We start from the raw sequence: 17,647 nt of genomic DNA, 5'->3' as shown, positions 1-17,647 counted from the left end.
TTATCTTGATTAAATCCTCATAGTTGGTATCCCATGCATAGACTCAAAGTGTACTTTTATCAGTTTTATAATAGCACTATACTACTGTAGGAGTATTGTAGTACTGTGGTTAACATGCTGTTATTATAGAAAATGTTTTGGTGGTGCTGATTTTAATTGTCTTAGAATCTGCACTATATATTTCAGGCACTTTGCTGGGTGCTTTACTTATATTTCCCCTCTCTTCGTCCTTTAACCCTCGTAACCACCCTGAGGCAGACTTTGGTCTCCCACAATTCAGAAATCTTTTCAAAATTGTTTTTTCCCATGTGTTCTTAGCATTCCATGTGTCTCAGTCCATTATAATAATTAAGGCACAAGTGAGTTTTAGAAAACTGCCCTATTGTTCTTGTATTCTTTCACCTTTAAGAAATCTGCCAAGAGCATCCTAAGACTGCTTGCAGCTTTCATTGCCCCAAACTGATGAAAGGTCAAGTCAGATGAGTTTGTACAAACCCCTGGACAATGAGCGGACATACACTGCCACAAGGGTTAAGCAGGATCAGGACCTTAAGCAGAATGCAATGGAGTCGCCTCAGTCACACAGCTCTGAAAACTCTGTTTCTAAGTCTCAAAACAGTTGGAGGGCTGATTTGAGCAGTAGACGAGAGCAGTAGACAAGGTCTTGGAGGACCAATTCAGAGGAACCCAGGAGGGCAGGTCCTCTGGCTGCTGTTGGTGGGCATCTTATTTGGGTAACTCAAGTGATGAGGAAAATGGGAGTTTTCTGGGATCATTCTTCTTCATTGACTCAGTGTTGGATGGACCCAGAAGGCAGTCATTTTCTGGGAGGGACAACCACCCTAAATAAAATATTCTGAATCCCTAAGAATGTACCTGTGAAGGCAACTTCTCTAGATTGTTCCTTGGCCACAGCACCAGTTCAAGCTCTAAGCACTTTCTTCTGCACTTATCTCCTCCCTTTTTTAGTCACCATGCAATTACTGCCTCGCTCTCCTTTTTGTATCAAAGCTTCTCTTGGGATAGGACCGAATAAAGTATCACTCAATTCACTTTTATCTAATGTTAATGTCCTTCCTTATTCAGGGAATTTGCATTCTGTGAAATATTTAACCAAAGGAAAATGTTCTCAGCAAAAACAGTGGAATGAATGACAGTGTTTCTGCATGCAGGAGTGTGCATTTATGTGTGTGTGAAGCCGGGGGTGTTCTGGACTTTTTTACCTCTAAAACATCTCAACAGCTGCTTCACTTCCCTTGTGGAAAGGGTTTAACATTTCTTACCTGCCTTTCCCTACCCCAGAAACAGGGCTTAGATAACAGAGAAAGGCATAACCATTCATTAAGGGTCCTTTATGTCCCTAAATGGTTTTATCATGTTTTAATTTTCACGAACCTGCAATGTACCTATTAAATTCACATTAGTTTTTAAAAGACACCAAAAAAGTTAGATGACAGACCCAAGGTCACAGAGCAAAAGTTAAGATACGAACCCCAGGTCAGCCTTCAGGCCCATGTTCTTGTCTTATCAGTATCATCCCTTCCCTCTAAATTACTTCACTCTAAATAATCTCTGAGCAAATTTGAAGAAAACATGCATAATGACTCCTTGCCCCCTAACCTAAGTCCTTATTCCACTCTTCCAAAAATACCCTGCAACCCTGTATTTCCTCAATTCAGGAGCACTCACTCCCATTCCAAACAGGAAATGGGTTAGAGTTCTTAACTTAGGAAGACAAATGACATGTTCTGCAAAGACTGACTCTACCTACTCCCAAATTTCAATTTCATACATTAGCCCCATTCCTTTCTCCCATCCAGCAAAACACCTAGATCTGTCAGATACTCGACTGTGGTAACAATGAAAAGTAATCATTATAAACTACTAAGGACATTATACTTTTATCACTGTCATAATTTCTTCAGTCCACCCCCAACTCCCATACCCTCATTCCCATGATGCTGCAATGGGGTACAGGAATGGAAATGGATTGATTGTGTAGTCTGGGGATTCTCAGAAGGCAAAGAATCAGTAGTTTTAAGCTGAAGAAGGAAGGGAGAGACCAGAGTGAGCCTGTGAGGAGAGCTTCCTCCATATGTGCAGAAAGGAAAACGTGGGTATCAGAGATGGGTTATTTGGTTTCTTCTTGGGCCCTGATGCTAGAAAAATGAAATAAAGGGATTGAAGGGGCTAGGGAGGAGGCGAGTGGCAACTGGGAAGTGCTGCGTTCGGAAAGGGCATAGTTGAAGTGAAAACCATCTGATTCAAATTCCCCCACCGTGTGCTCTCCCTGGGCTCCACTTTGCCCCTGGAGTGAGGGGAAGTGGAGCTTCTGGTTCAGGTGCTTGTCCTTCGAGATCTCCATCGTACAGTTCGCTCAGTCAACATTTATTGAACACTCACTATTTACCAAGTCTTAGGGAGGGAGGTAGATACAGTTAAGAGTACTAAGAGTGTAGTCAGCGGTCTCATTGAAGTGTATCCTAAAGTGGTGACTGCTCCTGAAATCCACCCCCAAGCCACCAGACCCAGCCTGCCCCAGCGACCTATGGGCCAGACCCTGCTAACCACACAGTGAAGGTGGTGAAGTTGAACCTAAGAATTCCTGTGTTGTGAGGAAACCTCAACTCCTTCCACCCTCCCCCAGCACTGTGTCCTGTTTTAGATGAACACAGACAATAGTAACTGGGATTATCTGGGCTCCTTCATTGAGATGATGAGAAATCCACAAAGTTCATAGAACCTCTCGTCTCACAGAAAGTCAAGCGCTAAAGAGGTTAATAACATTCATGAGAGGAAAGTCTAGAATGTTTAACAAGTAGCGATACGAAGTCAGAATAGGAAGACCAAAGGTTGCTGGTGGATCTATGAAAGGAGAGGTGGTCTGGAGGTGGTAAAGCCCCAAGACAAGGATAATAGGAAACAGGTCATCATGTCAGTCTCTCCCTGCCTAGTTAATGGGGCAAGTTTGAAGATTTCTGAAAGTGGCTCCTCAGGTCGAGGAGTGGGGTAGGGGAAGTGAGACCTGAGGAAATGAAGATCTTCAGAGGAATCTCCTCAATTATAGAACAAAAGGACTTCTGGCCTAAATTCCTTCAGTATGTTTTCTCCTCTTGAGTTATAATTCAATCTCTGCATCCAAGCCCCAAACAAACCACACATGGCTCTCTGAAGGTAGAAACCAAACCCTGTTTTATAAGGCTGAGTGGCCATAATTGGCTTCTCTGCTGAGATATGCGGTGCCAGCCAGGCAGAAAGTGACAAGAGGGTAAACCTCCTTCACCTTCTCTTCATCCATACCACCCCTCCAAATACCCATCTTCTGCAATTCGACGACTTCAAAAAATATTCTGAGGACGGGCAAGGTGGAGGGGGTGGGGGTTCAGGCTGGCTGACTGGCTGGCTGGCTGGCCAGTTCCTGTGAGGTAGCTAACACTGGTGCTCCTGGACAGGGGCTACTGGAGAGAGGCCAGTCATGGGCTCATAGCAGCCAGGAGTGAGTCACTGGTAGACTGGGAGGCTGGGGAAGGAGAGAGTCCTGAAGTCCGCCCAGAGTACTTGATCACAGGTAACACCTGGGCAGAGTGGCTGGGCTCTTTGCTGGTGTCCTCACCGTCGACTGAGGAACTGAGTTTCTTGGGGAGAGGGGACAGGCCAGCTTGGGTCTTCTTGGGCTTGGGAGAGTTCCCATCTTCAGAGAGTGGTACGCTTCCCTCGGAGGAGCTATGTTTTCTAAAGGGAACAGGTGGGGAAAGAAGTAACTGATATACTGTATAGCTGAGACTTTAACCTGTGATATGCCTTTAGTCTGGGCCAGACACAACATTACAGTGGTATATTCCATAAAACATATATATTTACTTATATAAATGTAAGCATACATCAACATTTATATTCACATATAAAAATTTATATAATAAAAATTTTATATATAAAAATTATATAAAAATATTTATATATAAAAATTTATATATATAAACATTTATATATATATTTATATATATCTCCATAAAATAGATTTTATGAATCTGAAGGCTTCAGAGCTGAAGTGCAAGTGTGAATGTGTGAGTGCTGGGGGGCTATAGATCCCTACAGCTAGCAAGTATGGCTGACAGTGGTGCTTCTGCAGATGATTCTGGGCTCTAGCTCATCTTCACTGAGCAAACCAAGAGCCACCAGGAAGTGGACATTTTGGCTGCATATTCTGATATTCTCACAATTCCCCAGTGGGAAAACGTTGATCTCATCATAATCTGGGAAGGAAGAAAACTCTGAACTCACACAAATACCTTTCCCTTTTGCAGGCAGCACTTACCCGGGCTTGCCAGTCTCTGATTTAGAGAAAGTATTGAACATCATGTCGCCCTTTGGGGTAGTGAGAAGTGATGTCGGGAGAGACCACTGAAAAGCAAAGAAGCCAATGAGGTCAAAAAGGCTAGGCAGAGGTAAGATGGGAGTGTTTGGGGCCAGGGAACTTTCCCAGCTCTACCTCTGAGTGATCTCAGAGCTCCCCCCGCTCTACCCTCAGCTATGGGGACCACGTAGAAAAAGGTCTTGGTTATCTATGGATTCAGACAAGAAGCTGAGGGCCTCCCCGGTGGCGCAGCGGTTGAGAGCTGGGTTGTGAAGCTGCCCGCGGCCTCTGCGGCGCCTGTTCGATCCCGGGCTGCTCCCTGGCCACTGGAGGAGGGTCCCACATGGCGCGCAGACCTCTCCTGCAGCCCGCTGCTCCCCTCAGCAGTGTACTTCCGTTCTTCTGCCTGCTCTGCTCCCTGCTCTGGCTCTGGTGAATTCTCTCACCCTCCCGTGTTCTGACTGTACCCAGTGCATGTATAAACAAAAAACAAACAAACAAACAAACAAACAAATAAAACAAAAACATGCGTCTATAAAAAAAAAAAAAACAGACAAGAAGCTGAGGCTAAGAGCACTTTTTGATCCTTGAAAAAAAGGAAACCAGAGAATCCTGAGGCTATTATTCCTTTAAAAGGGAAGGGGGGAGGGCCTAGTGGGGAAGTGACTGGGTCTAGACCTATATCCAACCCATTCTGTGCTTGTCAGGCATAGGACAGAGGGACCTGAGATGGAGATGAGCCCACTCCCACCCCACACCAAGGCATCACTCACTACTGGAGCAGAATCAGAGATGGCTCCTGTGTGGAACCCTTTGTAGCACCAACTCCGAAGCAGATCTACTCCTAGGACAAGATTAGCAGGGATGTCATTAAAGAGAGTAAAATCAACACTGCCAATACCTCTTGCCAGAAAGGCCCATTGCACAGTCTCCTGAAATTTAATCTCTCACTGAATATGGCCTCTTGTGGGCAAGGAGAAGGCATCACCTTTTAGCTTGTTGCCATGGTACTTCTGTTCCCATTGGGTAGTGAGAATGTTGAAATATCGTGGCTGCTCAAAAAAGCGAAGATAACGAGAGGAGATACGAGAAGGAAAAATTCGTTCGAATTGACCACGGCGAGAAAACTCATCCTCCATCTCAACCAGAATCCGAACGTCATCTGGTGTCAGGACATCCAGCACGGATGCATAGAAGTCCTATGGCCAAAGGAACACAGAGGATGAGGATGTGACACAGTGTAAGCTGGAGGCAGAGAACCACGCGGCTGGGGGACAAGGGGCACAGCTCTGGGGTCCCAGGGCTCTAAGACTGCAGGACCACCAAGGCAGCCTGGTGGGCCAGTTCCAGGTCTCACTATTCCCAAGTCTACTGAGCTTAGCTGAGAGAGGAAGATACCACTGGGTGCAGAGGTTAAGCAGTCTGTTGGAGGAGTCAAGATCATAATGTAGCAACTCATTTGGCAATAGTCTTGAGCTCGCTACTCTAACCAGACTCCCAGGAGCTTATACACCTTAGGGAGAGAAACCCAAAGGATCTACAACTCTAGCAAAAAGAATGAGCTGAGTACACCATTTTTTAAGAGCTGTGGCTCTTGAAAACATGGTGAAAGTCATCAGTGCTCTCAGAGAACAATGTATGTGCCAACAAATCTCTGCACACCAAAGGGATCCCAGACCTACATAGGAAACCTTACTCTACAGAAAGGCAAACCTGGCTGCCTCAAGATCCCAAATGTTTGACCAGAGCAGCTTCTGCTGGATAGCAGGCAATCTCCTACCTGATCAGGAATTTTGGGAGTCAGATAGTAGGCTTTCTTCATCCTCTGTGCAGTGAAGTGCTCTGGGGCCATTCGACTTTTGTCCCTGGGGGAGCTGGGCAGGCTAAGGTAGGGGTAGAAAGGAAGCAAAGGGTAAAGTCTGCAGGTTTACATCCTGAGGACATGTAGAGGTCGGTCCTTACCAGAGAAGAGAAGGAAGTATGGACAGCTGACTAGACCATACTACAGTGCACCCCACACAAGTAGCTTGTCTAAAAGTCAAAGATCAAGTACTGGAAGAACTAAGAGAGTACAAAATACCTCTTTAGAGTACATCGAATGGGTAAAAAGACGACCCTGGAATAATCACTGTACAGTTTAGTTTAATTTAGTAAACACATAACTAAATACCCAATCCAGTCCTATTGGCTGTGTGATCATGGGAAAGCTACTTGACCTCACTGCACTTCAGTTTCTTCAACCACATTACTCTGATTACTAGTGAGAATGAAAGATGGCCTCCAAGTTGCTTATGGGATGGTCAATGTCAAATGATAAGTAACCACCATAGCACAGAGCCAAACATGTGTCTACAAGGTATGGTGGAGAAGGCAAGTGCCGTTACCAGCAAATCAGGATTTGAATTGTACCTCTACTTTATCAGTTGAACAACCTTGATGGGTTACTTAATACCAGTGATTTTCAGTCTCCTCAGCTACAAATTTGAGGACACTAAAGTTGCTATAGAAGTGCCAAACAGGTATCACTCCCTTTCCTCAAGAGTGGTTCTGAGTGATAGGGGGTGTGGAGCAGAGAACCCACACTGCGTCGTGAAGATGCTGCCGTTAGCTAGGCTTTGATGGATGCATGAAGAGTACAACTGAGGTGCATTTCAGGAGGAAAAATTCCCATGAGCACAGGGGACCAGGACCATATCAGTCAACTGTGAGAGGCAAGCAATGTTTGAGAGAAAATCAAACTAATTGGTCCTCAATGATCATGCCAACCATGAGGTTCCTGAGAGTCTGTCAGAGCGTGGGAACAGGAAGAGAAGCAAAGGAAGGGATGTCTGGGAAAGGAAGGTGTGCAACTTAAAGCTGATTCCCCAGGTCCTGTAGAGACTCCCAACCAGAGAAGCAGTACTACCAAACATGCTCTTGGGGGCACTGATGTGGTAGTGAAGCCCGGGTGGGCTGCATGTAGGACCACAGAGAGTAGCAGGAGAGAGCAAGCAGGCTGACCTGGTGGTGGAGCTGCTGGAGCTGCTAGTGCTGGAAGCAATATCATCTGCACTGGGCAGGACAAAACCCGCCAGGTTCAGAAGGTCACGGATCATCTGGCCTTTGATGCTGATGTCCAGTGGAGAGTTAGAGTGGAGACTATGGAGAAAAGATGCAGAGTTCAAAGCAGTACTCCACAACTGCTTCCGGTCGTAAGTCCAGGTCAGCACTAGCCCTATTTACTCCCTGGCTGCCCCAGGATGAAAGAGCTCAAACATGCAAACTCATGAGCACTATCCGGGGGGTCTTCTGGCTCCACAGACAATGAATGACCTCACTTAGGGTGGTACTTTCAGTTGCTAGGGAAAAGCATGCCGTCAGGATCAAGTTTAAAAGAACAACTTTTAGGGCCTCCCCAGTGGCACAAGGGGTTAAGCACCACACTATGAAGCAACCTGCAGCCTCTGCAGCACGAGTTCCATCCCCGGCCGACCAGGGAGAAACCCACATGGCGCAGCAGATCTCTCCTGACTCGCCCGCTGCTGCCCTCAGCAGTGTATTTCAGTCAGTCTACCTGTTCTGTTCCCTACTCTGTCTCTGGTGAATCCTCTCACCACCCCCACATCTCTGGCCTGTACCCCAGCTCTTGTATGCATAAATAAATAAACCTTAAAAAACAACTTTTAACAATCGCTCTCCATCCTCATAGAACCTTGAGATAATGGCAAAGAACAAATGCATGAGCAAACACACCATGAAGGGAAAACACAAATCCCAAAGTCAGCAAGACTAGAGCAGAAACAGACTATGAGGTTTTAGGTAACTTCTACTGTGGGTACCTAAGAAAACCATCTACCTTGGGGAAATGTTGACTTCCAGGACCCAAGGCTTGAGGTTCTCGTCCAGCATGATGTCAAAGCCAAAGAGTTCGTGGCAGTTGTAGGGTCGCCGCACGTACATCTTCAGCAGGCTGATCACATAGGGTTCTGACCTGAGCACAAAGTGGAGGAAGTATTCAGCCCAGCTCCTCCAGAAGGACCCTGTCCAAAGTTGCCATTACAGGAAAATGGCCCAGAGATGGGAGAACGAAAACCATGCAGGAAAGTAGCTCTCAAGAGATGCTTCTAACGGGGGCCAGCAGTTCTATAGAAAAGCAGAATTTAACTCTATCTGCTCCTCCCCATTCTTGTTCTCAGAAACTGAAACACAGTATGATCTAAGTCCAGAGCACAGCAGTGTGGAGGCCCAGGAGAACAGAAAGGGTCAGTGGCAGCCCCACATCCAGGGTGGGAGTATGACTCACGAAATGATGGTTTTGACAACAACATCCTTTATCTTCTCCCAGATGACATCACTATTGACGCCCTTCTGGTTCAGGTAATTCCACAAAGCTTTCAATGCCCTGGCAGGGGAACAGAGAGAAGACCAGACCACGCGGGGTTTGTATTCTCAGAATGAGTGAAGATGAACAAAAGAGAAAAAGGAATTACGAGGCCCAGAGGTATTTTCTTCATATTTCTTCTTTTGATATTTTGATTTCAGAAAGAGATGAATTTGAATGCTAGCAGACCAATTCTGAATCACCAAGTCTTTAATCTTTTCATTTTATATTACTCCTCCACTCATCATCCCCATGAACCTCCCCAAACTCAAAACCCTGGGCATCTCTAGGCCCCGCCTGACAGGGACACTCCTAAGTACCATTTGTGGCCCTGGCAGGCAGTTTCATCTTCATTGGTCTGGTACTCCGTGTTCTTTTTATTGACACTGTAGTTGGTCAGGTGCATGAACTTGTTACTAAGACTCTTCATGGAAGGGGAATACCTAGAACAGGGGAAAAAGGCAGAAGTAAGATGGTGAGAGAGCATATGGACAATGTTCCAAATGTTTTACTAAAACCTAAAGAGGTAAAATCCTAACAAGTAGACAGATCTCTTCAGGTGTGCAAGGACTTGAGAAGTATGTTCACTGGTAAGGTCACTTTCCAGAAATTCATTTTTCCTCCTAATGTCTCACAAAAAGACCCTCTCAGGATGGTTCAGTCAAGACTTCTACTGAATTCAGTGTACTAGAGAATCTCCTTATTTCTCATTCCCCATGTTATACTTTGTGATTTATGCTAAGAAATATACTAGTCTCTGCCCTCAATTCAGAACTCGTGAATGTCTAAGTATTGTAAATGTCTAAGTAAATGTCTTGTAAATGTCTAAGTATTGAGAAGTAGAAAGAACACTAGGAACATCTCTTGTTCTAATTATTTGCTCTTTGACCACAATTTCTGACACAGGGTCCTTGAAATTTCCTAGGTGACAGCAGTGTCTTTTGTTCCAATGCAGCAACTCTGAGTGGGCTTCTGGAACACAGCTGGTCACTGGAAAGACCAAGCCATGAATAGAAGCTTAGAATTTTCAACCCCATGCCTCCAATCTCTTGAGACAGGAAAGGGGCTCAAAATGGAGTTAACGATCAAACATGTCTATGTGATGAAGTCTCCATAAAAATCCCACAAGTATGGGGTTTGGAGAACTTCCAGGTGGGTGAATATGTGGGAGTGGTGGAAGCAGCAAGCCGAAGAGGGCAGAGAAGTTCCCACATACCCTTGCACAATGAAACTCTTCCATCTGTGCATTCATCTGTAACCTTTATCATATCCTTTTATAACAAACCAGTAAGCTGTTTCCTTGAGTTCTGTGAGCTGCTCTGCAAATTAACTGAATCCAAGAAGGCAGTCATTGGAACATCAGATTCACAGTGATCAGAAGCACAGGTGACAACAACTGGACTTGCAATTGTCATTTGAAGCGGGATGGGTGCAGTTCTGTGGGACTGAGCCCATAACCTGTGCGATCTTACTCTCTCTCAGGATAAACACTGTCAAAATGGAGTTAAATTGTAGGGCATCCTGCTGGTATTGTGGAGAAGTGCTTAGGCTGGTGGTGGAGGGAAGGAATCCCCACACATCTGATGAGCAGTATCATAAACTACTCTTGTGAAAATCAAGGAAGACAAGGTTTTCCCAAATATACCCCACTTTCTTTCCGGCGAACAAAACATTTATTATTTTCTCTTCAGTGTCCTCCAGCTTCCCTCCCCCTTAAAAAAACAGACCCCCAAAACAGTCAGGGTGACACCTCACCACTACCACATACTTGCAACTGGCAAAGCGGACAAGTCCATCTGAAAAGAGGTAAATCCGCAGTGGGTCATAGGAGGTGACGTAAACATAGATTCGCAGATCAAATTTACTGCCACTGATGAGGTAGGGTTTGTGTAGGTACCTACACAGGGGAGAAGTCAGAGTCAGGCACCTGACAAATGAGCTGGGGTTCAGTGGGTAAATGAGGAATAAGCCAGCTAACAGTCTCCAGGACAGGCCTGAAAATAGTTATGTGAGGAAAGACTTTGTCGAGAAGGACAAAGGGCAGGAGAACACTGTAAAAAGGGAAGCTCCAGGATGAGGAGATGGGTAAGGGGTCTAGGAGGGAAATAGGCTCACCTCTGCACCAGAAGAGGCCTTCGCTTGGGGAGCTGACTCCACTTGTGAATGACCTGGATGCCAATGCCTCGGGCTGATGCTGGCTAGAAGTAGAAATGAGATGACATTTGCTCCTGGCCCAGTTCTTTGGTTTTCCCACTTTCAGACCAAGTCCACCGTCTACTACCCACTGTGACTCACTCACTGGTTTAACAATCCACTTTTGGCGACTGCTGCTCTCCCAGGCTTTCCGCAGGAGCTTGGCATCCTGGGGCAGGATAAAGGATTGGGGGAAGAAACTGAACTCCTTCCTGCCAAAGCGGCTCTGCATACGGGACAGGTTCCGCCACAGTCTGTCCTTTCGCCCAATCTGGAATGAACCTGGGAAGTGATTCAGCTACAGAAGGGACAAAGGTGAGAGTCAGAAGAGGGCCCAGGTGAGACCACAAGGAAGAGTGCATAAGACACTCACTATACCATTCCAACTTCCTCCGCAACAACCCAAGCCTCTGCTCCATCTTATTATCACCATCATATGTCCTTAAGTTTAGCTGCAGATTACTCACCAAAAGATAAGACACAAAAAAACACAAAAAAATTTAATGTTCCCTAGAGCTGACAGTCGATAACATTTAACAGTGATAGAGATGCTGTTCACCAGCAGTACAAAAAAAAGCTGTTAATTCTTTTTTCACAACACTAGAACAAAACAGCTTATAGGAAAACGTATGGCCTTCAGTAAGTCTGGGGCAAGGGTCTTGTGTTCCAACATGAGATGAGAGTCCTCATAACACATATTCAATTTTGAGGAATGAAGTCAATGCAGTAGTTACAGGGAAAATATCATCAACTGAAAACACACATTCGAGAAAAGCCTCTTGTAGAGGCTGTGACTGTCCAAGACCCTGCAGCTGAACTGCTGGCTATGTATGATCTACCAGAGTCACACTACACCCCCCTCCTGTAACTTCTCCAGTCCTTTATAAACCTTGATAACTTCTCCATGGTCATCATCCTCTTCCCTCCCCCACTCCCAATACTGACTTCTTCCTGTCTAGGAATGTCCAGGGGGAAAGATTCTCAGAAAGATCCATACCTTCTGATGCTCCCGAATGGATCGGAAACTAGGAGACTTCATGTGGTGGCCCCAGCAGCCTAGCCAGTCATCATTTCCTATAGAAGACACATCAGGGAGTCAGTTCTGCTAGTTCGGTCCCTGGGACAGAGACAGGCTCAGAAGCTCCAGAAATACCATTGGGCCTGGGCACAGTTCCCAGGCCCTGTTCTCAAAGAGTTTCCATGGAGCTGTCCTACATGAGGCGCTGGTAGAACAATGGACCTCTGTTTTCCAGTTTTGAAGAATGGGCTCCAGCCCATAGGGATTTCAGAGTTATGACTCCAGATAAGGTTGACAACTTTAAGACAGGGTGCCCACAGAATAGTAAGTATCTAGGACTCTCCTCCTGTCCAAAGCCCATCTGTTGGGGCAGAGGACAGGCTCGAAGGAAGGTAAGTGACTCACGCTTGCTGACTTTGAAGTGGGACCGTCCAATGGTCTGCTTGACAATGTTGGGGGTCACTGTGCTCATCTTCCACCGAAGCAGCTTCCTCTGCTCCCAGGGAAGTTTCTCCACTGAGGGAAAAGGGGCAGGAGGTGGAGGAAGACAGGAGATTCAAGGTGAGAAGAGGGAAAAGACGGCACTGCTGTTCAACCCTGTCTGGGTAGGCACACCACTAAGTATTGATCCAGATCTAAATTTCAAAGGAGCATGCTCTGGGGCAGATGGGAGCAGCCTAGAAATGAGGAACACAGAAAGAAGGGGAAATTGAAAGAAGAAAAAACAAAGATAGAGAGCATGAACTAAGCATGAGATTATAAGGCCTATAAGGGTCAGTTGTAAGGTGAGAAAACAGGCCATATTAAACCAACAGGGGTGGTGGGAAGTGGGCAGCTGAGTTCCCAGTGTGATGATAACCACCCAACAGCCCCTTCCACTCCTCCCAACTTTGTCAGTCTCCTTCCTTCTCCTGGGAGCTCCGCTGAGGTTTACCTCTCTCATCCCGAGTGCCAAAATAGATGGTAGGGGGCACGTTGGGAAAGAGACTATAGATGAGAGCTGGTCGGACAACTTTCTCAGTGGAAAGGGGTTGGGTCAGAATCTCCGTGCAGTTCCTAAGATAAAAAAAAGACATGTGGCAAAGAAAGACAAAGCCCAGCCCTAAGTGTTGTTATTATTAGTTAGCATTTCTTTCAGGTATACTTTCTTTTTTTTTTTTTTTTTTTTGGTGGGACCTTCGCAGGCGGCCCGGGCTCGAACTGGCACTGCAGAGGCTGTGGGCAGCCTCACAACCCAGTGCTCAACCGCTGCGCCACCAGGGGAGGCCCATTTCAGGTATTCTTTTAAATTGTGATTCTACAAAGTGCTTAATTATTTTGTAAATACTGATCCATAAAGTGCCAGGGCTAACCAATACAGAAGTACACCATTAAATGTCACCTAAAGACAAAATTTTGCAAAACTTCACCCTATGATACAGTTCCAAAACTTGCTGTGACAAGCCAGAGGCTAGATAGATAAGTCCCTGAAAAGAGTGGTTCCAAGCAGAGATAATGAATTCAGCTAGGTAATAATAGAGGACTATGCTACACTAAGACAAAGAGAAATAGATAAGGATAACTAAAATGGAAGAAAAATACAAAAGACCTAAGAAGTAGTACAGAGGTTTTTAAAGGGGAAAAAAGCAATGGAAAGAAAAGAGACAGTTATGCTTCTAATTCATTTTATATTTAGGTTTTTCTGAAGATACAAGGATGATTAACTCTTCTTCACTTTGGAAATAACTGTGAAGCCAGACTTAACATGTAGAGCTGTGTGATAAAGCAGCTCTAGGGATCTGGGGCAGAGGGCCTCATGGGCTCCCTACTGGCTGTTCCAACAATGGCTTGGCCAACGTTACCTTAAGAGGTCTCAAAACAGTGAACCCTCCCTGGTGGTGCAAGGGGTTAAGATGCAACCTATGAAGCTATCCGCAGCCTCCGCAGCACAAGTTCGATCCCCGGCCAGGGAGCTACCCGCATGGTGTAACAGACCTCTCCTGACTCGCCCATTGCTCCCCTCAGCAGTGTATTTCAGTCAATCTGCCTGTTCTGTTCCCCACTCTGTCTCTGGTGAATCCTCTTACCAATCCCTGCCCCCACACCTCTGGCCTGTACCCCAGTTAGTTGTATGCATAAATAAATAAATCTTTAAAAAAAAAAGTGAATCCTCAACTATCACAATTGGGAAAAAATAAGATTTTAGCAATCCAAAAGTATTTGTGATTTCAGGCATCTTTAAAATGCAAAGTGGTTTGGGATTCCGCAACCTCCATGTTTAAGCCTCAGATAGACAAGATCTGTACATTGTAAAGACATTAAATTCACAGGCAAATTATTACCAAACACCTTTTGTGAATTTTATCTTATGAATCAAAAAGGTTAAATAAAGGGCTAAACAGCTGTCTTGAAGTAGGTGTGATGTCAAATCCAGCATCTACCAACGATCTACACAGCTAACACTCACCGAGAGATCACTGCTACCGACTCGCTGGGGGAGACACCACTGAATGAGGAGTACTCTGAGTCTCCTAGGGGGAAGAGCAGAGAAGTTCCAACTGGGAGAGGCTGCTACACAAACTTACCAAGCCCAGGAAGCTCCTCCTTGGACATCCTGGGTTCAGCCACCTTGCGTAGCCACAAGCACCACCCTGCTGCCTCGCACTGCCTTCCTGAAGCTTGAGTAGCAGGGAGAAGGCAAGACTATGGGACAGGAGGACTAAAGAACAAAGTGCCACAAAATCTACTAACACTTTAGACACCCCCAAAGTGAATGATTAGTGTAGAGTCAAGGACCTGGTACACATTTGTTAGCCCCCTTCCCTAACAGATGGTGCCCAATTCTCAGCTGGAGGTCAGAGGGTCCCCTACTCACCGTCTTCCTCCTCTTCATTCTCATCATGGCTACAGCTGTCTTCCAAACCATCAACAAGCTCTTCTTCTAAATCTTCAGCCTCCACCCGGTCTAGCTGAAGGTCGGTAGCTGAACTGGAAATAAGAACCAAGGCCCCAAGCTGAGTTAACTCCAAAAAACAGGTCAGTTTCTCAATTCTTCATCATTTCCCAAGTTTATCTTTTCCCCAGTCACCAACCTGCGGTCTCTTGCCTGGATCTCTTGCCCTCATAGCTTAGGTCTAGTCATAGTTCCTCAACCTTACATCCCCTACTCTGCAGAGAAGCACTAAGTCTTCCATCTTCTCTGAAGTCCTTCATAGCATTTAAGGACAAAATTCTGCATATAAAACACCATCAATGAATGTCTGATAATTGACTTCAAATGTCCCTAAACATCTCTCTGGAAACTCAGACTAAGGCCTTACTGGACCACAGTTCCACAGAGGTAACCAGGCAGAAGAGACAGAGCCATGTCTGTGTGTACGCCCTAACTCTGAAACAGCTATCACTCAGGAACAATTGAGAACTTGACTAGATTTGGAATTAGGCAGAAAAGCCACAGAACCCAACATGTGGTATTTAGGATTTTTATCTCTCCCCTAGTTTTAACCTAAAGTGCTGCACCTCCCCCTCTTCCTCTAAAGAAACAGAGAGCATATTCAATTTTGTGGGCCATTCAGTATGTCACAACTACTCAACCCTAAAATTTTAACATGCAAGTAGCCAAAAACAGCAGTAAATGCTTTCTTTACATTTATTATTTATTACATTTATTATGTAATAAATATGATTACATTTATTATTACATTTATACATTTATTATATTGTTACATTTATTATTTATTTACATTTCCTGCTTTATTTACAAAGGCAGGAAACGCATGCACATTTGGCATGCAAGTTGTAGTTTGCTGCTCTCTGTCCTAAAATGAAACAATTCTAAGGCAGCTAAATAATAAAACCAAACCTCAGAGCCATTGACTGGGTGTCTCCAAATTATGGTATACACATTCTACTTTTCTAAATGAGCCAAAAACCTTCCCCAACTTACCCAACATCCCTAGCAGCTAAATCCAGCTCTCTGGATACCTTAGGCCCCTCCTTCCCAAGTTGGCTCAGATGGATGGAAGAGAGGCAGGTAGTCATGTCAGCAATGCCAAGGGGCTGAGGTGGTGAAAGCAGAGCCAGAGTTTTGTCTTCTTCAAGTGGTGGAGAGTTGCGCTCAGGCAGAGAGCCACAGGTAGGACTATGACTAAGCCCACTGGTGTGAGAGGCAAGGAGGTGAATGCTGATACGTTTAGTACAGAAGACTGTACTGTCCAACTCCAAGGTGTCTGAGGACCCAGAGAGGATCCTACTGTCTGCTCCAGCATCCTCCTGAGAAAATTGCTGGCCTTTCACAGGTTTCCACTGTCTGTTCTTGTTGATGGGCGTCCACTGCAAGCTGGGATTCATGAAAGACTGTTCAAACTGGTAGCTTGGTCTTGGCTTCTTCTCAAAACTTCTTGCAGTCAACTTCCTTACAGCCTCAGTGAATCGAACCTCCTTAGTCAGAGCCTGAGAAGCAGAATTGCCATCCAGGCTACTCTGATTATACCAGGAAGAGGCAACACTGGTGGTGGAAGTATTGAAGGAGTTAGGGGTAGTTGGGATGTTGTGGGTAGGGGCATCATTTAGCATAGTGCCACTACTTTGGGAAACCTTGTGTTCAACAGGCTGGAGTATACAGTCTCCAGTGCCCCCTGAGTGATGCCAGGAGACAAGTTGGATCTTGGGTGAAGATACTGGCTTCAGGCCCTCGGCGGCCTGCGATAAAGGCACTTTAGTGCTATTTGGCCTCAAGAAGGAGTTGTTATTTAGCATGGGTTTGTAGGAAGAAGAGATTGGAGATGGGATCTTCCCTGAGATGGCAGAGGCCAGGCTCTTCCCTGAAGGGTTTTCCCCAGCTGCTCCCAGCGAGAGGTATGGATCTGTGGATAAGGATGCCATGGGTTGGGTCATGGGGAAAACCATGGAAGAGGTGGCCTTATTGGCAGTGAGACTGACAGGGAGGCTCTGTTGAGGAAGAGAAAAAGGTCTTTTGTCTGATGGGCTTGAACGCAAGCAAAACGACTCCAGCTGCTGGTATGGTTTGTGCCTGTAGTTGGAGCGGCGGTACAGCAGGGGATTGCTGATCAAGTCCGGGAGAGAGTGCAGGTAACAGGAGTTGCTGTGGTCTGCAATGACAGCTGTGGTCCCAGAGCTACATAAAGTGCTGGGGCAAAAGAAATATGCTGGCTGGGGTGGGACACCCAAGAAGCCTGTGCCCTGCCCGGCTGAAAGTGTCCCCACGTGCTTTTTCTCCAGCTTCCAGATAGGCTTCACCTGCTGATGGGCCTGAGACCAGACTTTGCCCTCAGAGGGCTTCTCAGGTGATGGGGCAGGCACTGTGCCTGAGGGACCACTCTGCTTGAAGCTGTTTCCCCGCCGGAGGCCAATACTGTAATGCTCTGTTCCTGCTGAGGCCATGAGGGGTCCACATCATGGCCACATGGCTTCATGACCTGGTTCAGGTAAGATGCCACGCACCTCCAGTAGTAGCAACTGCATCCCTGAAGCCCGTCAGCCTAAAAGGAGAAAAACAACTGGGAATATTAAAGTCCTAGGGGGAGAGTTTCAGTGCTACAGTGGTCCTCAGGTAAGCAATACGGTCCCACATCAGCATTTTTCTTGGGCAACCAGCCTTGGTCATTATTTGGGGAAGACTCTTAGAATGTTTTCCGTGGTCTTCCTGCTGCCCTCATGCAGTCAAAGCAGCTTTATCAAGAACTGGGACATTAAAGTCCCATCACTGTAAATCTGCTAACGT

The 17,647-nt window shown here is 45.9% G+C and overlaps 1 protein-coding gene across 1 annotated transcript; it reads right to left on the bottom strand.

Annotated features, from left to right (window-relative positions):
* Positions 1 to 3,473: 3,473 nt before the first annotated feature.
* TTLL4 (tubulin tyrosine ligase like 4) lies at positions 3,474 to 17,307 on the bottom strand (the record flags this gene model as incomplete). Its single annotated transcript, XM_084245236.1, has 18 exons — positions 3,474 to 3,732; positions 4,316 to 4,401; positions 5,128 to 5,198; positions 5,343 to 5,553; positions 6,135 to 6,237; positions 7,355 to 7,492; positions 8,190 to 8,324; positions 8,637 to 8,735; positions 9,035 to 9,157; positions 10,483 to 10,611; positions 10,830 to 10,912; positions 11,014 to 11,205; positions 11,905 to 11,981; positions 12,331 to 12,441; positions 12,860 to 12,981; positions 14,372 to 14,435; positions 14,780 to 14,892; positions 15,851 to 17,307. 18 exons carry the CDS (start codon positions 17,305 to 17,307, stop codon positions 3,474 to 3,476), a joined length of 3,573 nt encoding a protein of 1,190 aa, XP_084101362.1.
* Between the last annotated feature and the right edge of the window lie 340 nt (positions 17,308 to 17,647).

Source organism: Talpa europaea, assembly GCF_964194135.1.
Source record: "Talpa europaea genome assembly, chromosome: 1".
Taxonomy (NCBI): Eukaryota; Metazoa; Chordata; class Mammalia; order Eulipotyphla; family Talpidae; genus Talpa; species Talpa europaea.
The sequence above is the reverse complement of the archived record's forward strand: the minus strand, read 5'-3'. Positions and strand labels throughout refer to the sequence as shown.